Consider the following 24,923-nt stretch of genomic DNA (forward strand, 5'->3'; position numbering starts at 1 on the left):
ATCCAATAAATAAAGAAGTGAAAATAAAAACAATTTAAAAATTTGATAGCGCGCGAGTTATTTCTGCGATTCCACATGCCAACTGGCGGCAGCGGCAGCAGGAACGACGAGCCACTGCAGCAGCACAGCAGCGCGTGCAACATTGAAATGTTGCGTGGTGTTGCAAGAGTAGACAATGAAATCTGCCAACAGAAGGCAGGAAGACAGACAGCCATGCAGACACATCATGCAACCAGTTAGCCAGTCAGCGCGCACAAAAGTCGTGATTCGGCGGCGCTTTTTAATGGCTCACTGCAAATAGACGAATAAGCGCACTACAGCAACAGCAAGAGCAACACAAAACGCGGTCGCATTCATTGCTGCCGCTGACTGGATTAAAATATTTGCAACATTTAACGAGTGGCAGACAGCAATAGCAATTGCGGCGCTGTGGCAACAACGGAGAGTGCTGCTACACGTCAAAGTAATTGCTGCATTTGCAGACGCGTTCGTCCGTCCATACCAGTGACCGCGAAGGAGTCGAGCGGGAGTAGGAGGCGCGCCAGTGAAGATGGCGTATTGGATGTTGGTTAAATTAATTGTGGCTAAAATTAAATTAATACCAACTAAATGCTGAATTAGTCGTGAAATAACGAAGCGACGTTAAATTACCACAGACACAAACACGGCCAAACATGGCAGGCAGCAAGCGCGCTGCACAGGCGGTGGCGCGGCACATACACTTCCGTTCTGTGGCAGCCGCAAATGAAAGCAGATATAAAGTAATGAACGAGTAGAAATTGCAGAAGCATGAAATGAAGTGCAACGCATTTTCAAGGTTTTTGTACAAGCACAACAACAACAATGAAGCATATTAAAGTACGACAAAGGGTATGCGGGAGCTGCAAGTAGCGGATAAGCCAGACTAAAACAACTGACATTGTTTTAAGTGGCAACATATATGTACATGTACGCTTCGATATAAAAAACAGGGACAAAAGCTGATATTTAAAACCACTCAATATGCCGGAAATCTGCCCCAGCAACAACACGGCACAGAATATGGTAAGAATGTTAGTCACAAGACAACAGAGAACGAGGGCTGGCTATAGAGCGTTGTACAGCAGGCAAAGGGGTAGTTGGTGGCAGGATGATGTGCAAGTGACAGGCGCTTAGGTTTTAGAAGCACAAAAAACCAAAACCAAAAAGAAGTATAGTATAACAAAAAACTCAGCTCTTCTGCCAAAACGCATATCAAATGACAAAGCAAATTTGATTGAAAGCAGGCACGACTGTGGCAGCATGAAAAAGTGTCAGTAAACAGGCGAAAATGCGTTGATCCTCAGCAGACTTACGTTGATCGCAATAATAATTTTTGTCTTTTTCATTTGACAGGATGCGCGCACATAAAGGGATGACATAAACAGGATATCAAAATATATGTGGAATTAACATTTCTTCATGCCACTTTGGGGTTGCGCAAACGATCGCAAGTGCTGCGCGTGCGCGTTGAAGGAAGTAGTAAAAATATTTGGCAGATATGAAATTGGAGTATTAAGGAAGTGTAGTAAATTGATTGGCATATTTAAGGGTAGCAAAAGTATTTGATATTAGAAAGGAGGGAAGTGGAATTAAACGCTCACTACATACGCGATCGGTAGGGAGCACATGGGTAGGTAAAAAGGAAAACAGAAAGTTGTTAGAAACTTCGTACTTTTTGATCAAAAGAAATATTTTAATAATTATTTTTATAGCAACTTACTGTTTGAGCGCGTATTTGCGCTGTTATTTGTGTCATGTAATGCCTCGACGATCAGTGTGAACGTGCCCTGTAAACAAATGAAGTAAGAAATATATTAATGAAAGCAGAGATAATGACTTATAAACATATATTCAATTAAAATCTTTATATAATATGAAAAATGCAGAAATCTTAAAAAATGTATATTCACGATCACTAAAGATCGGTTTATAAAACATGTAAAATAGCTTATTATTCATAAAGAAGCTAAAAATAAGTTAGAAATAATGGTTTTTTATAAGAATTTGGAAATTTTTTTAGTTGATTAATGTGATCGTTCAGTGAAGATCACTAAAAATATCAGCAATAAAAGAAAACATTACAGAGAATAACATATTAACATTTAATTAACATTTTTCGTAGTAAAAAAACAATATTAAACGGATGTAAAATTTAGGCGCTGATCGCTTAAAACGATAAAATGATCGTGCAGCAGTGCTTTTTACATTATCAACAACTGATTTCCGCTCAAAATATGAGCAAAAGATAGTGGTAAAAGAGAAATTTATTCGTAGCGAAAAATAAAACACCGATCATCAAAATGAGGATCATTAAAACTGGTGATGATCAGCGACAAAAGCGAAAATTTTTCATAAACTAAAAGCGCATAAAGCAGCGGAAATATTAGCGTAAAGCACACGCTATTAGCTAAGTCGTAAAATACTCGAAAACATACACGAAAAAAACATAAAAATAAATAAATGCAAATTTAAATTAGTGACAAATTAATAAATTGTGATAAGCACACGACTATCTCTATATACATATATTTACGTAAAGTGGCAGCGGAAAAACTTATGCCACAAGTATATGAGTTAAAAGTGAAAAGGCGCTGCTGCAAAGTGCTAATGGAAAAAACAACGCCTACACCGCGCTGACCATTCAAACAATTTTATAAAAGAAACAGAAAACAAAAATATGCCGGTGTTGCGGAGCGAGCGTGGTGGTAGGCACATGCTGTGCCAATACAAAGTTGCCAAGCGCGTTATTGTTGCTGTTGTTCACCAGCTAGCTATGAATAATGCAATCAAGTAGCAAAATTCATAAGTAACGGTGTGCGCAGGCGAGAGCGGTGAGCGCAACAGTTGCAGGCATTTGAAATGCAAATGTGCGCGCGCGCCGTGAGCAGAAAGCACATACTAGGCGGTTGAGCGCATGCGTGCACGCCACTTGCCAAAGCGCCCTCAATTCATACAAAAACAAACAAATAAAATTTGAATAAAAAACACATGCAGAGCGACTAAGATTGCAGTTGAAAATATTTGTATGGCTTCATTTCGCTGTTGAATATAAAATAAACGAAGATAAAGCTGTTCGAAAATGCAAGCGTAAAATATGCAGAGGAGGATGCGCCAACGCCTTGGCCATTCGGCGTTATTACTATTGCAGTAAAATGTTGCGCTTTCGATTTTCGAAAGTTCAAACAGGTTGCGCTGTAGTGGAAAATATAGTTTTCGTTAAATAAATAAATGTGTGGGTGTTGTGCGCTTCCTACAATGATAACGCACAAATGATAAATGTGAAATGTTAACATTAAATATTGCATAAAGACGCAGGAACTTGTTGCGCGCATATTAATTTACGCAGCAAAAATAATAATAGTTTATATTAGAAACAAGTTTTTATGTAGATTTTTGGATTATAATTTTGTTTAGTATGTTTTCCAATGTACGTGGGCTGTCGGAAACGTTACGCTAATCTGCAGGCGAGGCATTTTATTGAATAATTTCGGAGAAGGGTCACTCACAACAATGTGCTGAAGAATTTAAAAACAAAAAGTTGTTAGGGCAGCGCGCATTCATGCGCAAAAGGCATTGAAATGCCGCGCAATGTGTAAGCAACTTGAATGCGCTTGCGCGCAACACTAGTGAATGGATGCACAACCAGTGTTGAGCAAGTAACGCCGCGCGGCAACCAGCTGGGCGCGCTGAAGAGGAAATTATTGCAAGTCACAAGTCAAAAATCGGCAGCTCGTCAAAATGTTGCAAGCACACAACACCGCGCCGCGCAAGTGCATGATGAGTAGTTAAGGCGCAGTGTGCGCGCACAATCAAATGTAATAATTTAAAGCAAAAATCAATACTCGTTTATTGCATTTGCAAATGTACAAATAATAAATTTTGCATTGGCAAAAATATTATATTATTGGCATACTAACAAAGCCAAAGCGCGTTGGGCAAAAATAAATTTGGGGATATAATATCAGTAGGCGATGCACAAGAAATATGGGCACGGCAGGAAGCAAATCAGACGACATACAGATTGCCGCTTAGCGCGCAATAAATTGCAAGCGGCAAGTATGTTGCAACGAAAGCGACAATGAGGTGGCGAAAAGAAAGCAGGCGCGCGCGCAAGTGTGCGCACACCTCAAAATACCCATAAAAGGTGTTGCTGCTGGCGAGCAGTAGTAGGTGATACTTGGTAATGGCAAAATAACATTGCGCGGTGTGGCGAATTATTTTGCAAGGCGCGCATTGTCGCAAAAGTTGGCAGACAAGCAAGCGATCAGCAGTTGATCTACTGTGTGGCTACCGACAGTATACAAATAAAATATATGACGTCGCACAGTAATTTCCAGCATTTCTGTTGCGCGTTTCATTTGTCGCCACCAACACCGCCGCCCATAAATTGTTTTAATTTTCTTCTATTTGCAATTACCTTCAGGGGACCGTTTTAATGAAATGAAGAAGCTACAGCAGCCGCAGTGGCTGTCGACAATGCGACAGTTCGCGCTAAAAATACACACGTTTGCATCATTGTCAGCGCGCGTGTTGCACGGCGACTGCATGCAATAATGAAACGCTAGATCGCGTGCAACAACATGGGGCAGACAAAAGCGTTGCATATATGTAGAAATTTTTCAGACAGCCGCCGCCACAAGTCAATGAGTTAGTAAATATAAAGTGCATATGCATTTGATGGCATGTTGTGCGCCTGAGATTAAAGTTCAATTTCAGCAGCAGCCAAGCAACACCCTTTGTTAGCGCGGACCCCAAAGTTTACATTCCCCAACGCGCGCGCCGCTATAAACTACATACAACTCATTGCAGTTGTTGTTATAGTGTCTTTGACAACATCTATTTTTAAGCGCCTGACGACAGTATGTGAAAAGTAGGCGTGCTGCACGGCTGATCATGCAAAATGGGTAGCACGAAGGCAGGCGTGGTCTGGTAAGGGGGGTGACCAACGCTGGGGCTTCACCTTATTGTAGCTGTCAGTCGTCTGACAATTCAGTTTGTAAATACCTTTGGGTAAAGTGAATTTAAATTCTATATAATTTTGCTGAGAAATTTTTTGGAGTTGACGCATCGCAGCGTATTTACTTTTGTTGGGTGTTAAGTAAATTACGTGCATTGCGTATTTAGTTTAAGGCAGACGCAATGAAGCACGCTTCAGCATTGGCCACAATGACCCAGAAACTGGTAGAGGAACAAGCAGAAAAATGGTGCAACAAAATGGGTTGCGAAGAGAAATTTGTGTTTGCAATTCTTAAAATATATTTGCTTCAATAATATATATATATGCCACATACAACCAATACGAACCAGTACTTCAAACGATGGCAATTAGAGACTGAAAGACAATGTAGAAGAAGAAGTAGAGAATGACAGAAGAAGAAACTTCAATTCAATTATAGATAACGCAAAAAGCCAGCACTCGCAGATAAGCAGCAAAAACACAACGACCGCGGAATTTCACGTGCCACATTAACTTGCCACAGCCGTAGCGCGTTGACGACCAAACGACCGGAGCTGGTACCTTGCGCGAATGCACAGCTATCTCCGCGGCTTATCCCTTAACCGCTACTAAATTGCTAAAACTGTTGTTGTTGTTGTGAAAATGATAAAGATGACGTTTGCAATGTTGACGACAATGACGCGCTGAACGCTGACAAGCGCTGATGGCCGACGTTAATGACACCAGTCAGGCAGCCAGCCAGCCAGCTAGCGAGCAAGTCGCGCGGCACCACGCTGATCGCACAGCGTACGCGACGCAGTAGTTAGTTAGTGGAGAAAAGTGGATATGGGCAAAGAGAGTGACGGCAATGCTGATAATGATGATGACTAGTGACGTTGCACATGCGCGCTGTGGTAATTACACATGGCGTGTAGCAAGCGATCAGCAACTATGCGGCAATGCGAAATAGGAAATGGTGCTGTTGCCGCTGCTGGTGCTGGTGGTGGTGGTGGCAAACGGAAGAAGGCATGCGTAAAAAGTAAGTGAGTAGTAGAAGAAGGAAGTATGTAAGTAAATCACCCTTATGTAAGGAATTGCTGGTTGTACATATGTTGACAAAGTTCACTGCGCTAAGTTGCTTTTGCAAGTACATATGCCAGCGATGATGTGGCAATAAAAAGTTGTTGTTGTTTCATATATACGCATGTGGTAGGAAGAAATATTTTTCATTGCCACATCCGAAGCTAAACATTATGGCGCTGCGGTGTGTCTTCCATTGAAGAACGCTGTGTTGCGCGTTAAAAAAGCCGTTGTGCGATCGCAAAGTATAGTTGAAAAATACGTTAAAAATTGCTGAATTATTGTGAAGCTTGAGTGCGTCGCAAAGACGGGGGTAACAAATACAAGCGCGCCGCACAAGTACAGGCAGTCTAAAGAATGCTTGCCAGAAATTATGCAGGTATGCAAAGAAAAATAAAAAATTAAATATAAATAATAGTAGCAGCAGAATAGAGAAGACACCTGAGTGAGTGCATATAAAAATATAAATTTTAATTAAAGCGCTATAGTTTTAATTAAAAAAAAATACGAAAAATAAGAAAATTTATTTTTGGAAATTGAGATTTATTGAGAAGCATACGTACGTATGTACATATAGCGTCACACGTGTTACGAAAATAACACTCCGCGCAAGCGAAATAGGGGCGCGCTGTTATTATTGAGTTTGTTGCAAGTAATGTTGCATTGTGCTTTATATAGGTGACAACGAAAATGAGGGGGCGCTCATACAGTGTAACGTGCAACACGCAATACAAGCGCATGCTATGAGTGCTTCGTGGAAGTCCATTATTTGTTTGACTGCAAGCCGAAGATGCAATAAACTAATTGTGGTTGCAACGCAAGGGAGGGGCGGATGTGCGTATAAATCAACTATATGTAACTGTTTCATTCAATTATAGTTAAGGCGCAATAAATGTCGTTGCAGGCGCTGCATTTGTGGTGAATGGAATATGAGTTTACGATATGAGTGACGGGTGAAGCGACCCAGTGGGAAAAATATACTAAAGTAAAAATAAGCAAGAAACAAGCGCGATGATAAATAAAATACTCGTTCACCAAAAAATAATTTGCATTTATTTGACGCGCTATCAATCAAAATTTATATGGAAATGAACAAACGTTGTACAAATAAAAATTACAATATTTACGCTTACTAAGAGATAAACGAATTTCGAAGGAAAAGGCGGCAGTGTTGTGCAGGAACACGCGCCACAAAAGAAATAGTAAAACAGCAAACAAGAAGTGGGCGCGCTGAGCAGCGGCAAGCAGGAGGTACATAAATATATTTATACCCATGCGCGTTATTCCTTTGAATGCCATAAATTCCAATTGGAACAGCATAAATGTGGTGCTGATCACAGCAAAAATAACAACAAGCCGAGTATTTACATTAGCGCGACATATAGAAGGGGCGCCGCTAAAGCGAAAGTCAGCAAAAGCGCCGTCGCTGCGCAAAGCATAAAGGCGACGGCGCAAGCGTTAAGGAAATAAACAACAACAGCAAACAGGCAGTGAGCGCTAATGATTCGCTAATATTTTTGTTGTTATATTGCTGTTGTTGGTGGTGGTTAAGGTGATGGCAGCGCAACGGTTTGGCCGTTGGGTGTTCCAACATGCTGGTGGTGGTGGTGGTGGTTGAAGCGAACGCGTCGACCACGAAAAGGGGTGCATATGTGTGCACATAGCATGTTTTGAGAGTTAAAGCGCACGCGCGGCGGTTCGTTGCGCGGTATACACGACGCGACGTGGTTTTAGCGCATTTTAATAGCTGACAGCTGTTCGGCATAAAAAGCGGCAACTGAAATGTTTACTTTACGCTACAAAGTGGCGGTGGTTGCGCGCGGAGTGTTGAGGTGGTGCCGCGCAGTCAAACAGCTAGCCACCCCTTGTCTAGCGAGCGCAAGTACATATGTGCGTAGTTGCGCGCTCCGTCGGCGGCGCTTAGCGACAAATATGTATGTAGAATTGCTCTTGCACCCTAGCTATAAATATACTAGCATGTGTGCGTGTCTAAAGTGCTTTGCTTTGTATTTGTTTAGTTGTTTTTGTATGTATATGACTTTTTGTTGTCGTTTTTGTAACGTACTTTTTGCGACAAGGACACGTGCTTCGGCGCGATACAAACTATAAACAGCAAAGAATTAATTTTAAGCGATAAGAAAATTTATATGATTTTTTAGTTTGTTTTTGACTTTTACGGCGATCAGAGAAATTGAAAAAAAAATTGAAAAATTATATAAAATATAAAAACAAATATTCACATGAAAATCGACGCAAATATATTTTTAAAATATATTACTGTTTATTTATAAACCATAACTGCACACGTTGGTGCATATTTTATGAATCAGTCAGCACAACAACAGCAAAAAATCCTACCAACACGATGCGAAAATGTGCCACTTGGCAAGCGCTGCGATGGCTGCCTTAGTGTGGCAAGTTAGCTTGGCTTAACGCATGTCTACACACACAGATATATGCATATGTTGCATGCAACATATGATGTGCGACAGTCGTGTAAGTAAAAGAAAAAACAAAAACAACAGACAACTTTTTCGCAAATTTCTTTCTTTTGATCGTTTGTGCAAGTCAAAGCAAATCACTTCCCGTTTCGACAGCCGAGTGCGCCAGTACTACAGACGACGAAGTGTGCGCCTTTTGTTGTTGCAAATGTATCTATACATTTGGATTTTGTTTAAAAATAACTCGAAAATGTTGTGAGGCATTAATTTATAGAAGTGCGTTGTTTATGTGTGTGTGTCACACTTTGCTGCGCGAGAAACTCGCAGAAATGGGCGATAAAGAGGGGTAAAATTATTATTTATTTTTTATTTTTTTAATGTTGCTGGCGGTGCGTGCGGCAATAACTTTGAACTTTTAGCTGGCTTGTTTATTTTCTAGGTTTTGAACATTTTTTAAACAATTTTAGTCGTCGATTAGAGGCTTGTTTGATTTTTTTTTAACTTTAATTGAATAAATATATGAAAAATAAATTTTTATTGTAAAAAATCTGCTTGCTACTTACCGGCCATGCGAAATTGAAGGCGAACTGTATGGGATTCGTGAAGCCTTTGCTTTTGAATTTTTGCGTATTCGTTAGATTTACCGAATTCTCTCCGAGTATCGGCGTCACTACGTCACCGTACGTACACTGTGATGTCGTATCGATTTTCGCCTGATAATGTTTGAGACAAACGCGAAACCGTGTCTTACATGTACCGATACATTTGCCTGTTTGCGGATCGGAAATGCCGCTACAGCAATTGCCCTCGCTATCGCGACCGTAATCGTTGTTGAAATAACGTAAACGTAATTCGAACAAACCGGAACTTTGGACCTGGTAGGAAGAGAGGAAAAAATAAACATTATTATTAACATTTTTTCAAAAAGAAAATTAAAAAAAAATAAAATATAATCGAAATAATTAACGAATTGCTGAAGCTAAATGCGCAGCTGCATAAAGATAGCGCTGTCCAATATCAACTTCATCACCCACTGAGCAAAAACTAAAAATTCTCTTTTTTTTCTTATTTCTTTTTTGAAATTTATTTTTAAATTATTTGTACGCGCCGCCAACTAATCGAATTATAAAGCAATTCATTTCAGTTTACACACAATTCGTTTATGCTGCGCCTTCTCTTTCTTGGGCACCAACGCTGGCCTTCCAATAATTCCACTTAAAAGATGTTGCATTCCGCGTACGTTTTGTGGCGGCATAAAATTCCAGCCAGCCAGCCGGCAAGTTGCCACTGCAACATGACAATAAATCTTTCAGCGCGGTATTTAAGCAAAATGCTACAAAATTGCAGTCAGGCGGACAGGCTATAAATGCTGAGATACAGTAAGCTCAAGTTGAAGAATTCTTGGCGGCGGCTGGCAGAAGCACAGAAACACAGAAAAAAGGTAGATAAAAGGAATTGAAATAAAAGCATGAAGGCGATATAAATGAAGAAATTGGCGAATTGGAGACAACAGCCGCCGTTTAATGTGTGACACACAGGAAGAGCGGCGGACGGACGGTTGTTCGATCATCAAACGATTTTTTTTTTTATTTTTTCAATAATTTTTCATATTTAATTTTTTATCAATTATTTTTTTTTGTATTTAATTTTTTTATAAATTATTATTCATATTAAATTTTTTTTATTAATTATTTTTTAAAAATTTTTTATTTCACCATTATTTAATGTTTTCCTTAATTTGTGTAAATTTTGGATTTTTTATTAACAATTAATTTAACTGTTACAAAAAAACAGTTACACACAATTTCTCTTCACATAAATCACTCAAAAAGTTTCAGATTTTTTTTACTTGCAACGCCAACAACACTGCTGCTACACAGCTTTTCCCACCAAATCACAAACGCTTGCATTTCATACAGCAACATTTTGCTGTCATGTGTCGAACGGCTTTACGAGGAACTTGTGACTTCGAAAACCAAAACAATAACAAATATATGCACACTTATGCCAAGTGTCATAAAGATAACGAGGCGTCTAATTAGCATAATTTGATTTGCGGCATTAAAAAGGCAGATTTTTAAATTAACAAAACAACAGCAACAACAACAACAATAAACGCTGTTAAACGTTCCAAAAATGGCAGCGGCGAATTTCGCATTTTTAATTTAATGTTTTTTGTTTTCGCAGCTGCTGCTGCTGTTGGGTGATAAAAGTGTCGGCATTTAATAGCGAAATTTTTTTTATTAGTGAGCGTTGATGGACGCGAGCAACAGCCAGCCAAGTCAGGCTTAAAGTGCGAGAAGACAACAAACTTCGAGCAACAAACAGCGCCGCCACTTTGTATTGTTTTGGTACATAAATTTCCTAGTTAATTAGAAAATGATTAAGTGATGAGGCGAAATCGAACAACCAAAAAAAAAAAAAAATAACAACAAAATGTTAAACAGTTAATAGCAAAATTAAATACAAAAATCGAAAAAATCGCTAAATCATAGATTAAACCAAAATTAGAGATTAGCTTATTAAAATTCGTCAGGGAACAGCAAAAAATAAGACATCATTAAATTTTATGCCAACATATGCAAATCGATGTCATAAAAAATGTGTAGCCAGTTCTCGTTTCGATTTTTGGTACACATAAAAAATGGTAGCAACTGTATGTCAAAACAAATTGATTTCAATTTGAATGTTTAAAAATAAAAAACATTAAAAAATTAAATAGCGGCTATGTTGTGGCGCTGAAGCGGGTTAGACGGATGCTTTAAAGATAATAAAAATAAGTTTGTGGTGAAAACAAACGCTGAAAGATAGCTTCAAATTGTTGTAATTCGCTTTTATAGCGCACAAATGATCGATAGCGAGCGACTAATGACAAGAAGTAGCTGAAAGCGTTTATGCTAATAAATCAATTTATTGGATTTACATAAATATTTATGAAAATAAGCAATAAAAAACTAGACCACAGCAAGGCAAAGCAAAAAAATTGAAAAGCTATGAGACAGGAAGCGAAAAGTAAAGAAATTAAAAAATTACAAAAAAAGATTATAAAATAATTATAGATAATAAAAAAATAATAAATTTAAAGTCAAATATCAAATAAAATTAATTGAAAAGCGTTAAAAAATAATAATAAAATTGAAATGCTTTAAATACAACAGAGACACCAAAAAGGTCGGGCATTTTAACGAAAAAGGCATTACAAAACTTTGAAATTCTTCACTTTTTTGCATTACAGAAAATAAACAAGCGCTTAATAATGAAGAAATTAAGTAAAAATGGTAACAATTTTTTGCAGCCACAGAAAAAACCGACAAGCAATCAACGCTTCATTAAATACACAACCAAAAATGGAAGCAGTCGCCACGTAGAAACAGCGGCAACAAGCTGGTAATGTTGTTGCAAAAACAATGAAAAAAATGTTAAATAAGAAAAAGCAAGCAGGAAAAATTGGAGCGAACAAGTGTACAACAACAACAACAATAATGCGAGCGCAAATAGACAGAAAGGCTTCCTCGAGCTGAACGCCTCAGCATATGCTGGATAAATGAGCAGCAGCAGGCGTTTGAGTGGCCCCAAAATAGGCACACAAACATACATATATAATATATGGACAAATACAAACAAACATCAGCTGCACTGTGCGCTGATTTATAACTGTCCGGCAATTAACATTTACAACAAGTTTAAGCTTGTTAAAATGACAATTTAATTGTTAACAAGACGACGACGTCATAACAAAATCGGGAAATCGAGCGAAAAGTAAAGAAAAAAATTAATAAAAAAAAGAAAAATAAAAAAACAAACAAAAAAAGATATATACATTTAGTTGTAATGTAAAGCAACTCTGCAAGGACGCAGACTTTTGTTAGTCACTGTATACCAAGTGCATGTGGCAAGGAAGCAAACTTGATTATTTTGTGCTTTGCCACTTTGTGAGCTAATAGTTAAATGCTGTGCACTTTATTATACAGTGTTACATATTTGTTATTGTTGTTTGCGCTAGACAGCGTTGCATCAGCATTGCTGTTTAATTACTTAATTACTCGCTTAAACTGATAGCACTAGTGTGGCTAATTTGTCTGGGAGAATGACGAAGCTAGGCGACAACGAATGGCAAGTGTTTGAAGAAGAAGAAGCAAAAAATTAAAGCAAATATAAAAAAATAACAAAATAGAAAAAAATAGTACTAAATAGCGAAAATGTGCAATTTGCAAGAAGCTTGCATAAAGGAGAGCGCAAAAATGTAATAAAAAAGTAAAATGAGTGATCTCAAGTTCAATTATACATTTTCGGTGCAACGACTTTTGAGGTTAATTTACGAAAAAATATCTACTCGAAACTTAAACGCCATCATAAATTGATTGAAATGTGTAGCTTTTGAAGCGTCTTAAACCCGCAGACAGAGGCGGCTACTAAAGAAATTTAAATCGTTTTCGATATGCGTAGTTAATGAGCATAGCGTTATGATTTGTTATTTGAAAAAAAAAAAAAAAAATCACGCAGAAAATACGCAGTTAAAGAGCGTGCACACTTTAAACGCCCATTAAGAAATAAAGCGGCTTATGCTGGCGCTTAGAATTAAAGAGTAAAAATAACAACAAAGCGTATTGATGAAGCTGAGACGAATCATGGCACGCACAGCTTAGGTGGCGTGAAGGCAACAGCAAAAGAAGAAGCGGCTACACATGTAATGAAGAAGTTAAACACAACAATAAAAACGAAAAAGAGGTGCATTAGAAGCAAGAAGACGGTTAAAAAAAAAGACAATTGAAGAAGCAGGCAATACTTTTGGTTTAAACTGGAACGAAATTTATTAAAAAATTAAAAAAAAATATTTCAAAAATTAGAGCAAATAAGAAGCAAAAACAAACTTCTACCATTTGCAGCTATCTCCGGAAAAAATCTACACAACTAACACGCTGTAGCCGGCCATACACCCAAGAAAGAGCAGACGAGAGTCGGGCTAATGACCAAAATCAAAGCCGAAACTAAAGCTAAACTTCAAATAAGAAAACATTTGAAAAGAAAAAAACAACAAACAGCAAGCGAAAGGAAATTAACGCTTAAAACGTCACACCAAAAGCGTAAAAATTCGCAAAAATCAAAGCGCAAATTATTGGCAAAGTCCGGCAAAAAGTCAAGTTAAAGTGGAAAACAAAAAAAAAACGAATACCCAAGAAATAATATGAATCATGCTTTTTCTATGACGACAAGCAACAAAGACAGCAATTTGGCGCAGAAGACTACACAACGGGCAGCGCCAAATCCCAGCCAACGGCAAAACTTAGTTAAACCGAAGACAGGCTACAAAATCTACACCTAAAACAACTACAGAAGAGCAATAAAAAATGCTGGAAAAAATCCAATACCAACGAGCAAACGGTAGGCATATGATGGGTACACACGCTCTAAACTGCAGCACAAGCACCATTTAAGAGAACGCCTAAAAAAGACAGAAACAAACTAAGCAAACGAAAAAAGAAATGTGAAAAACGAAGAAACCTTAACAACATACAGCTAAAAGCAGTAGAAATATGTAGGTAAGCATGACTGAAGTCGAGAGATACAAGACACCACAGCGGTGGCCGCAGCAACAGAAGCAGCCCAAAAGAACGCCCGTTCAAAGTATGCAGTCACAGCCAGTCCAGCCAGCCAACGAGCGATCGACGACCGTACACTAACCCAAACGGGCGCGCTGATCTTGTCAAGTAGGTATTATAATGCGGAGGGAGACGACCGACCGAAAGAAGCACCAACAAACAGACGAAGAAGCAGATAAAGTTAGTTTAGAAGGGTTTTTGGGGGAGATCGGGGTGGCGACGACATAGTAAGCGGTGAAACAAGCCGACTTCAACAACTAGCCAAGCAGTCAGCCAGTCAAGCCAACAGTCAGCTAACGAGCGTATGAACCGAACGCGCGACCGACCAACGAACCGAACACCCGTCAAACCACCAATCATGCCAACGTCTGGCACCAAAAGCCAGCAACATAACTACAGCGAAACAAACAACAAAAGCAAATGAAGGCAAAAATAAAACCAAATAAAAATACAAATAAAATTGTGAAGCAAAAAAAGAAGGCAAAGCAAAGTGCAGGCATAAAAAATTTTTTCAACTAAAACCGAATTGTTTCCCACGGCATACGATTTGCCGGTCAACATTGATGGTTTAACAGCGATGCGGCGGCGCAGTAGACGCAGACGCTGGCGCTGACGTCGCCAACACCGTCGACAACCGACAGCCGACAGCCCAAGCTCTTATGACGATGGTGATATATAGCGAAAAATGAGCAAAACCAAACACAACAGCAACAATAAGCCGACGCAGTGTCGAAGAATAACAAGTTTGGTGGAGCTGACGGCAAAACGATGCGACTCACGAACATGTAGATGGGACGAGGGGACGAAGCTGAAACCGGAGATTGAGGTGGTGGTGTGCAGTGCGAGTGAGTTAAGAAATAAAAGCCAACTGAAGATGCAAAAATATGAGCTTTAATCAACGAACGACACGAACGATGATCACTGCGACTACGACGAGAGTTTGTGTGAGCGCGTAGAGCAGCTGAGAGAAATGCCGATTGCAAAATGCTGGCAGTTGAGCCAGTTTGCGGAGCCTGTTTCTTGGCTTGGTGAATGCGCCAGCTTGCAACGGCGTTTTTTCAACGCCCAAAGCTATGAAAGCAGTTAGCTGAGAGCGTCGTAGACACGAACAGCTGTGCGCTTAAACATACCACTTACATATGTATGTACCATGTACGAGTGTGTGTATGGCTGTCTGCGGCACGAAAGATCAATCGATCGGGTGTGAGTGTTGGTGTTGGGAGGCGGGGGGTGTGTTGTCGGACTCGTTGCGTTGGTTTGTAGCGAAATGTTGCAGCTGCTGTTATTGTTGCAAGTGCGACATGTGCAACATGCGAGCGCCCAGAGAGCCACAGTGCTGAGCAAATGAGTAGCGAAATTGTGGCATTTGCAAACAAACTGGATTTGAGAGCGCATGTTTATAGTTGGTTGGGTAAGGCGGACAACGGCGACACTTACTTGCTAGTAATGAAATAGGCAAAGGCAAAAAGTCATATGAATATTGCATTGAGCAAACAACAAAAACAGCAGCAGCAGCAACAACAACAACAACAATGCAAGTGCGCTGCATGTGAAATTGTGAATTGCATGTGTCGATTGATCTTTTGTTGTGCACACAGTCACACACATATTTGCAACATTTAGTTGCCGCTTCTTCCTCTTCTTCCTGCGTTTTTTCATAATGTTGCTGCTTGTGAATTGTAAATTAAAAATGCTGCATTAGCAATGCGACGCCACAGCGAGTTTAGCTAAGCAAGTCTGCCGATCAACGATCACCGATCGACGAAATGCGGATGATACTGGGAAAGAGAGACAGACGAGGGGCGTTGCTGATCAGCAAACGATCATGTTCAGCATGGAAAAAAATGTTACTTGACCATCATAAATGCAGTTGTTACAACAACAACAATACTAACAATGAAAATAGCGAGCGTGAGGGCTCATGCAATGGCAGTCCATGGTGGCAGCAACATTTATGGCAAACCTTAAACAACGGAAGGAAGGTTATGGCGCAGTCGCAGCGCTGTCGCTGACCACAAGCGTTATGTTGGCTGCGAGTGTTATTCGCATGGGTTTTATATTGAGGAAAAACAACTGGACTTTTTAATATTCAATGTTGCATGCAGCAACGGGCTTGGCGTGTGACTTCTCCACTTCGAATTGTTTTATTTCCTCATGATTTGGCAAATCTAGCGAAAGTGAGGAAGTGGCTGTAAAGGTAGAAGAATATATGAGTGATAGAAACAGATTCTTCAGTTTGTGTCATCTCTGCTTTTATAAATATATATTTCCGTAATAATTTTCGAATTTAAGTCACTTTTAAATACCTCATTTACAAAACCAATAATTTCCATTCCAATAACCACAAATATTTACGCTTTTCAACCACATTCCAGTGACCCTTAAAAACTCATCTGCACAAAGTAAATAAGCAAACATTTTACGCTCCTCTTAAGCGAGGCCAGAACTCGAAAAAGTAGAAAAAATTAAAAGAAATCAACAACAAAAACTTATTAAAACTATGTTAACAAACAAACAGTTGAAGCCGAAGAATCGCGGCAATGCACGAAGCTTGAGCGGCCACCAGTCAACCACGAGGCAGTCAAGGCAAGCCTCTAAGCAAAGTGCTCCCCCCTCTGCCACTCACAGAATACACCAGCACACAAATACTTGACAAATGCCACAAGGCAGGAAAAGCCAACAAGTGATGAGAAGATCAAAAACAAAAGCAACAACAACACAATATTAATGAGTAAACATATATTTGCCTCAACTGTCAACACAAACAAAGGTGTATTATTGATTTAACAGAAATCAATTTGAATATGTCAAGAAATTGCTGTGTTGTTGTTGTTGTTGCCACTTTGAGTGTACAACAACTAGACTTCAGCACTTCTAACTCAAAAATGCACTACGCTTTGACATTTCGAAGCTTTGTTTTCGTTATGATTCCTTTTTTGTTGCTATTGTTGCACGTTATTTCATTTCTAAGTTGCATGCCTCACCAAAAGCTATATTGATGTATTGCTGTGTGCAGCGCAAAAACCACAAATCGTAAAGTTTTGCGCTGGAAAAAAGGCGGCAAAGGTTTGTGATATTTTTGTTTTTGTTGTATTTTAAATAATTTATTTGTTTTTTTTTGTTTGCTTTTTCACGATTTTCCGCCGCCCGACCATAACAATTACACAAAAGCGCTGCTGCATAACGGTTAGTTTAAGTTCAAAATGCAACAACAACAACACTATTATGAGTCAGTTGAGTTGTTGATGAGGGAAGAAAAAGAGCAGCAGTGGAAGAGTGTGTCAGGATGAATGGCTGACTGATTGGTTGCAACATTGGTTGGCTACGTTCGCGCTTGTCGGCTGGTTGTTTGGCAACTTGGTGCCAGCTCAGCTCAGTCAGCTCAGGTGAGGAATGTGTCACTCAAACGTGAGAAAATCATAAATTAGAAACCAATGGAAAAGCAACAGCAACAAAATAAATAAGAGTTTAGAAAAAAAGACAAGTTAATGAAAATAATACAAAGCGAAATTGAATTGCAGCGTGCAGCAAGCTGGGGATCGTAAAACTGAGCTATAAAATATTAAAGAATACAATAAATTGTTTGCAAATTTTCATAAAATTGTTGTTGCTTGTTTAATATTTTTTTCGCTTTCACCACGTTGCAGACAAATGTCAATGAAAATATTTTCCAGACAAAACAACTTGCCACAAGCTTTAAGCTACGACTAATAAATGAATATTTCTACGCAGTGTATTGCAAGTGATGACCTCATTATGTGCGCTTATATTACTCACTTATTATTTGAATTAAAAGTAAATTTAACAAATTCATAGCGGTAACCCACTTTTAAGCCAAATAGGCAGGCGCATGCAGCATAGTATGGAGCGTTACAGTTACTTAAATAAATAGATCGTAACTTATGAACTTTATTACGCATGAAGTGCGTGAAAAAGTGGGTGAAAGAAAAACGGAAAATGTAAAATACAATGGTAAAAGGCAAATAAATTAAAAGCGCTGGCTTAAATTGCCATGAAATATTGGCCTTAACAAGCAGCAGACGCAGATAAAAATGTGCGCTTTGAATCTTTACTTTAAATGGAAGTAAAAAAGTGGTGGAAGGAAAATATTATTAAATATTCAGTGTTGGAAACAAAAAAAAAATCTTTAAAAAATATTACTTTTATTGTTTTCATTAAAAATTATATTTTTTAGTACAATTTATAAATTTTGATTTTTTTTTTTTATAAAAATTTTAAATTTATTTTTGTATTATTTCTTGTTGTATTATTAAATAATAAGTATTCACCATTTTTCATACATTTTTTTTATTATTTCTTTTGTTTACATTTGCTAAAAACACCAACGCAAGTGGAAAAACTCACAAGATGCAAGAAAAATAACAGCAACCAACAGTTGGTTGGTTGGACGACTTGCTTGAGTGCCTTTGAAAATGAGAAATAAGTAACAAAAAAGCCCGACTTAAACTTGGCTTGGGCACATAGCAGCACAAAAGTTATGAAAATAAAAGAAGAGAGGGAAATAATATAAAAATTATTGCAGAGCTCAAGTAATGTCTGCGTTACAGGTGGGCCAAGAAACACACACCACCAGCTCGTCTAACCGACAATGTGCAGCACATTTGATCGCATTACAGCCGCTCTAGTAACTAGCGGCATGCAACATAAATATTTATAACATGTGTGTGTGTGTATACAGCAACTTTCGTTATACAGGAAAAAATGTAGAAAAAAAATTTAAAATATAATAAAAAATAAACTTCAGGTGGGGGAACGCGCGCGTGCACTCAAGCGTCTTACATACTACAATCAGACAGTCAGTCAAGTTAAGCCAGCAGTCAGTCATTCTTGCAGTTAGTCGCGCTTACGCTTAAGATGACTGCATTACCGTTGCTGCGTTAATTTGCCACTTCGTCTCATGCAACTGCCACATACATACATACCACACTACTAATGCTGTTACCAAGTTAGCTTTACTGTTACGACTTTCTTCAACTACGACTTTATTGTGGCAGCCATTTTTTATTTCAATAAATTATAAAATATAAACATAATTTACAGTTATGCGCAACGAAGTTAAGTAAAGCAAAAGCAACGCTGCATTGTTGTTGTTGTTATTATAATTTTTTACACATTAAACAAAGGGTCCACACACAACAACAATAAACACTTGTATAATAAGCGTGTAAAAAACTGTTCCAAAGCGTAGCTGCAAGACAAAATTAAGGCAATACAATTAACAGCTAAGGCAGTCGAAATAATCATAAAACAAAAACGAGGAAAAATTATGAACTGTTAGTGCTGGCACATAAAAAGCAAAGCAACGGACACCCCCTTCCTTCGCGTTCTAGTGGCTTTGCTGACTGTTCTTGTCGGGTTAACTTAATTAAGACGAGTGACGTTCACCGCCTAGCAAAACAACAAACACACACATATAATAAATGTGTGGCAGAAATAGTTGAGGCAAAAAACGCGTTTGAATTAATTGTTCAAAGCTACAAACATACATACATATGTTGCATATAAAAATATACATACTATGTGGCAAATACAAGTGCCTTCATATACAAGTATATGTATATAAAACACGCCTGAGGTGTCGTCTAAACACCGGTTGTGCAAAGCTTCTTCACTTTTATTGTTTTTGTTTTTGCCACAATATATCTAATTTTGCTTTGCGGACCCTTCTTATTAGCGGCGTGTGCGCGAATTTCAGTGGCAGTCGGTCCCATTGTCAGTGGTATCTGGCAGATACTTAGTAACTTCCGTAAGTGCAACTTGTAGTATGAGTGATTAGTTTGCTGTGTAGTCGCGGCAATTAGTGCAAAACCGTTGAGAAACGAATGCAATGCCTTAGATTTCTTCTGTTTTAGCAAAGATTATTTATTGTTGGTGGAAATATTTGTCAAGTGAATGTTGATAAAAGTGTGATTGATAAAGGGGGAAAATAACGGTAATAATTTTAATAAAAAATTAAAAAATATTAATAAAAAAAAATTAAAAAATATTAATAAAAAAAAATTAAAAAATATTAATAAAAAAAAATTAAAAAAATGAATAAAAAATAATAATAAAAAACTATTTAAAAAATTAAAAAAAGATTGTTATTTTATTTTTATTTGTATTTTTTATTTCTATTTTTATTTTATTCAACAATTAATTTAACCACATTTTTATTATTAAATTAAATTAATTTTTTTTTAATATGTATCTACCGTTATCTCAAAACCAAAATGTATGTTGCACTATGTTTGCGTACACTAGACTCGCACGCTGTGAATGAAAAGCGAAGAGCATTCTAGTTTTTCTCTTAAAAAGAATAAATCATTAATGTCTTCAGCGTTACTGTCTCAAGACATTGAAAGCAAGCTACTAATGGCATGATTGCTTGGAATTAGCGCAGCATGTTGTCATGCCAATCGTACGGCAGGAGGTTGACCATATAAGAATATTAAATAAATTATTGAAGAGAAAATTAATAAGCATGTGAAAGAATGAAGATTATTTCGATAAAGAAAATAATGAAATGAAAAATAAACAATTTATGTAAAAAGAAAGAAAAAAAGTATAAAAAATACAACCTTTTTTAATTAAATTTTCTTTAATATTATTATTACCAACATTTTTGTAAACTATTTTAAGCACAAAAATGTGTTAAAGTATGCAACTGAAGCCAAGAGGAGAGACACAAAAATTTTATTGTTGAAAATCGACTTGAAGGTGCACTTAAAAATAGCAACATCAACACGCTGAAGCCAGTCAACATTGCATATGCATGTTGTAAATATTTTTCAGCTGCTCACAAGACCGCAGGAGATGCATTTAGCAGCAAAGGCAAAGGACAGCGCCAAAGCAACAAGCGAAAACAGCCGCTGGGAGGGAGAGTGAACTTAATAAAAAGTGAAAAAAACTAAAACAACAAAAGTAAGTACTAGTTGTAAAGCACGCAAAGAAATTAAATTGCTGCAAGACGCTGATATTCGACTAAATTAATTTCAGCTGAGCAAAATTAGCCACACACAAAAAATCAACGGCAATAAAAAAATGGGCACAGCAGATGATAATCATGTTGATGATCCTACTACACGCAGCAGAGCATACGAGGGCATACTAAACTCCACAGGAGCACGGTGAGCAGCAGCGCCCAAACAACCAACATATGTTTTTCGCCACGACAACCAGCAGTTGTCAGAGACGGTGGACGGTAGGAAAAAATATAAAAAAAATTTTGTAATTTTAGCAGCGCTTTGCAGAGAAAAAATGTGCAAAGCAAAAAATGCGTGCAAAAGCAGGAATGCAAAAGGAAAAAATTTGCAATTTTTTTGAAACGCAACTGGTGAAGGGTTAAGGGCGGGCAGTAAGCAGCGCTTTCTGCAAGCAAAGGTGCCATTCCAAAGGCAAATTGCTGGTGGTGGAAATATTGCTGGATGCTGCCTGTTTTGTTTTCCATACGCTTGCTTATTATTAAACAAAATTTTCCCTTCTTAGCACGCTAGCGGCACATTGACCTACGCTGTGTGCCACCGTAACGGCTTTGTGACGAGCTGCCTGCACTGCTTCTTGGTTAGTTGATCGCAACAACAGCGCGCCGGCGACAAGTTGACAGCCACAAGCAGGCATTCAGACAGGCAGACCGACACACCATTGTGCGACGAAGCACCGAGCAAGTGAGTTAGTCACTTTAGGCATGACAGATGTTTCTTCAAAACTCATGCTCAACTAAAAAATATTTTATAAATAAAATTGCAAGTGATAGGCTGCCGTTATGTTAGTACTGTAACTAAAATTCATAAAACAAAATTATGCTTTTACTCAAAAGCAAGTCCAAATTTTTTAATTCAGTAATTAAATAAAATTCTAACATATGCATGTCCAAAAATATATTATTATATTCAATACCATGCATCAAGGTCAATTGTTGTTAGGGGTTGTAGTCAAATTGATTTCTAACTCTTCTGCGTTGCAGCGTTTATAAAATATTGAGCCCTTCACAAAAATTTCTATCAGCTATCAAATTACGCTGGCAAACACATTTGTTTGTACTTCCATTAAAATATAATTTTATATTTAATTTTTGGAACATGTGTGCTTAAGTGCACTTAAGGCCTGTTCACAAAATGAATGAATGCAAAACAGTGTTTGCAAGAAAATATTAAAAAAAAAAACTGAAATTTTATTAAAATATTAAGTCACAAAATTTCATAACTGCATAAATCCACACATTTTTTATTTTTCCTTTAAGGAAATACTTTTTTATTCCCAGTACACCTCGAGCAAACGTTCAGCGTTGCTCAACACTTACCTCATTGACGATGACAAAGAGCGTTAGGATTGTCGCTGATATCAGTTTTATCCAATTCATTTTGATATATATTTGTGTTCGCCGTTAATCCTTGTAAATATATAATCCAATTGCGTTTGTAAATTGTCTCCAATTGCAGCTGGTATGCTGTCCGTATACTTTCGATGCAATGTGTATGTTATTATTTTATATAAATATCCTTTAATATGGCATAAAATATTCACACACTTGGCTTATTTGTGCCTGTATTTGCCAAACATCAGCAAAGGAACAGTGTGTAGCACAAAAGCAATTAGCCGTAAATTCTTAGCGCACACTTTTTCGTAGTTTTTGGTTTTGCATAAAAAATATGTTTTTAATGATTTAATATAAAATGTATTTAGCAGCTAAATTTGTTGAGTTTTTTATGAAACACTTAATTAACTGTTAGCTCAGCATGGCTATGCGCTTGTGAACTGTTGCAGTGTAATTAGAAAAGCTTATTTCTAATTATTTTTTCTTTTAATTATTCAACTGCTCGCATGCTTAATGTGTTTATTTGCTGCTGCTGCTATTCAAATCGGTATGCACTTTACTTCTTCTTTTCTTTTGCACTATTTACGTTTGTTCATTGTTTCGCTTAGAAAGTTCTTTTCTTTTTTTATTAAATTTCAGCTTTTACGCTTTTTTACAAAAAATAACGTTATTTCTGCTAATCAGCTTTTGAGTTGCGTGGGCGACAGCACGTGAACTTTTGACATTTCCGCGCTGCGCAGTTGGCTTGCGTGCGTTTTCAGCCGCGTCGTCGACGTTGGCCGTGTAATGCAAAGTAACGGTACACTTGCGTTTCGCAGCAAAATATGCTTTTGTGAAAAAAAATCGTTTAACGCACGTTTGCTTTTTTCTTTAAGAAAATGTTGTTCTTTTATGCGCCAAAGCTTTTGCACCACTTTAATTAAAAGTTTTTTAGCATTTAAGTTGATTCCGCGTCACCACGCTTTTTTCACTAGCATGTAAGTCCGTATGAATTCCGAATTCCGACAAACAAATTCGCAGCACAAAAAGCACATGGAATGATTCTGATCAATTGGACTTTTAATTTATAAGCCAACTTCTTTAATGCAGAACTACTTCTGTCTTCTTCAGCAAATGCACTTATAACACTTTGAATTTTCTCAATAAATGCACGCCAACTATTTTGTTGAATGATTTCAAATTTTCAAATATTTCGCTTAATTATTATTTGCTAATTGCTACTTTGAGCGCGCACTGCACTATCGCGTACAAAATCCGCAAATATTCTTGTGTTTATCGTGTTGGGTTTGTACGTCGTCTTCAAACACTTCTTTATTTTATTTCAATTTTCTTTACTTCTTTTTTAGAACTCTAGCAGCAGAGTTATAAAAATCTTGTTGTTATTTGTGTGTTTGCTTCAGGTTTGTTAGCGTTGTGCGATGCGCAGAACCCGACGATGTTCACCACGCAAACTTCAATTCAAAACTGCCGCTACGCTACGTCGCCAAGTTGCTGCCGCCCGCAAAACTTCAACAACGCCGCGAGCAAAACAACCAACTGCATTCTCTGCTCTCTGTGGCGTCGCACCTTTAGCGCTGTGTGTGCGTACGGTTCGGCATATGCCGGCATGTCAGCCTGTTGCTCTGCTCGCACTTATAGGTGCAATGGCAGCTGCTCCGTCGACAGATGTTTTTCGTTGTTTGCTTTATGCAATGCATTCGCTGTTATTGTTGTTGCAACGGCAATATTTGCCTGCATGCATTTGCTCTTTGGCTTTGTTGAGCGCACGGCAGAGTGTTGAGAGCGCGTGGTGTGAGCAAAATTGGTGGTTTATTCTCTGCTGTTGCTCTCAAAAAGTGTTTACGTTTTGTTCTATGTAAAAGGTAGTAGGTTTAGTAGTAGATATTCGACATAAGTGTGTGTGTGTGTAGTGGTTGCACGTTTTTGATGATGCGTTTTCTTCTAATTTGTTGTTGTAGCGCTTATGCATTTTCGTTGAAATAGTCGCTTTTCATCAGTTTTCATTGAGTTGAGTAGATATGCCAGCGGCGTAGGAAACATATTCGTTGCTCATTAGAAGGGCAAGCATGGAGTGGCTCCCAAACTGTTGTTGGTAGTGGGAAAATTGCGTATGCTTGTTGATTGATCGTTAGGATGAGTGTAAATGTAAAGTTAGATAAACATTTTTTAGTAAAACGATTTTTTCATACAATCGTTATCTTTCTCTTGGGCTCTGTAGAAATTCAATCCATTTAGAAAGTTTACTCGTTCATTCATTACAAATAACTCCAAATGGGTAACTTTATAGCGAAAACACTTTAAGGACAGTTCTTTCAGTTACGCCTTCAATTGCCTCATGAAACTGGTTAAACTCGGGGTTTCAGAGCAAAACCGATTTCACTAGCATCGATCTTCAAACAATAAATAACAATAAAGGACCCTTTCGATGACCTACTCTTACTTATCCTTATCACTGGAAACAGTTATTGTTTTCTGTTAGGAAGTTTTTTTATACAATTACGTGATTTCTCTAAAGCTATAGTTGTTTA

At 37.8% G+C, this 24,923-nt stretch overlaps 1 protein-coding gene across 2 annotated transcripts in view; it reads right to left on the reverse strand.

Annotated features, from left to right (window-relative positions):
* The window catches only part of Dl (neurogenic locus protein delta), a 53,511-nt gene extending 29,661 nt beyond the window's left edge, over window positions 1–23,850 (reverse strand). Inside the window, exons 1-4 of one of the 2 annotated variants that reach the window (XM_054229690.1) lie at window positions 22,529–23,850; window positions 22,381–22,497; window positions 9,042–9,353; window positions 1,742–1,808 (exon numbers count right to left, since the gene is read on the reverse strand). In XM_054229690.1, the coding sequence (XP_054085665.1) occupies window positions 1,742–1,808; window positions 9,042–9,353; window positions 22,381–22,440 (439 nt within the window). In that variant the 5' untranslated portion in view covers window positions 22,441–22,497; window positions 22,529–23,850. Of the gene's footprint in view, window positions 1–1,741; window positions 1,809–9,041; window positions 9,354–22,380 lie in introns of both variants that reach the window. The other variant, XM_011186628.3, reaches the window with a different exon arrangement.
* Between the last annotated feature and the right edge of the window lie 1,073 nt (window positions 23,851–24,923).

The sequence above is a fragment of the Zeugodacus cucurbitae genome, chromosome 2, assembly GCF_028554725.1.
Source record: "Zeugodacus cucurbitae isolate PBARC_wt_2022May chromosome 2, idZeuCucr1.2, whole genome shotgun sequence".
Classification (NCBI taxonomy): Eukaryota; Metazoa; Arthropoda; class Insecta; order Diptera; family Tephritidae; genus Zeugodacus; species Zeugodacus cucurbitae.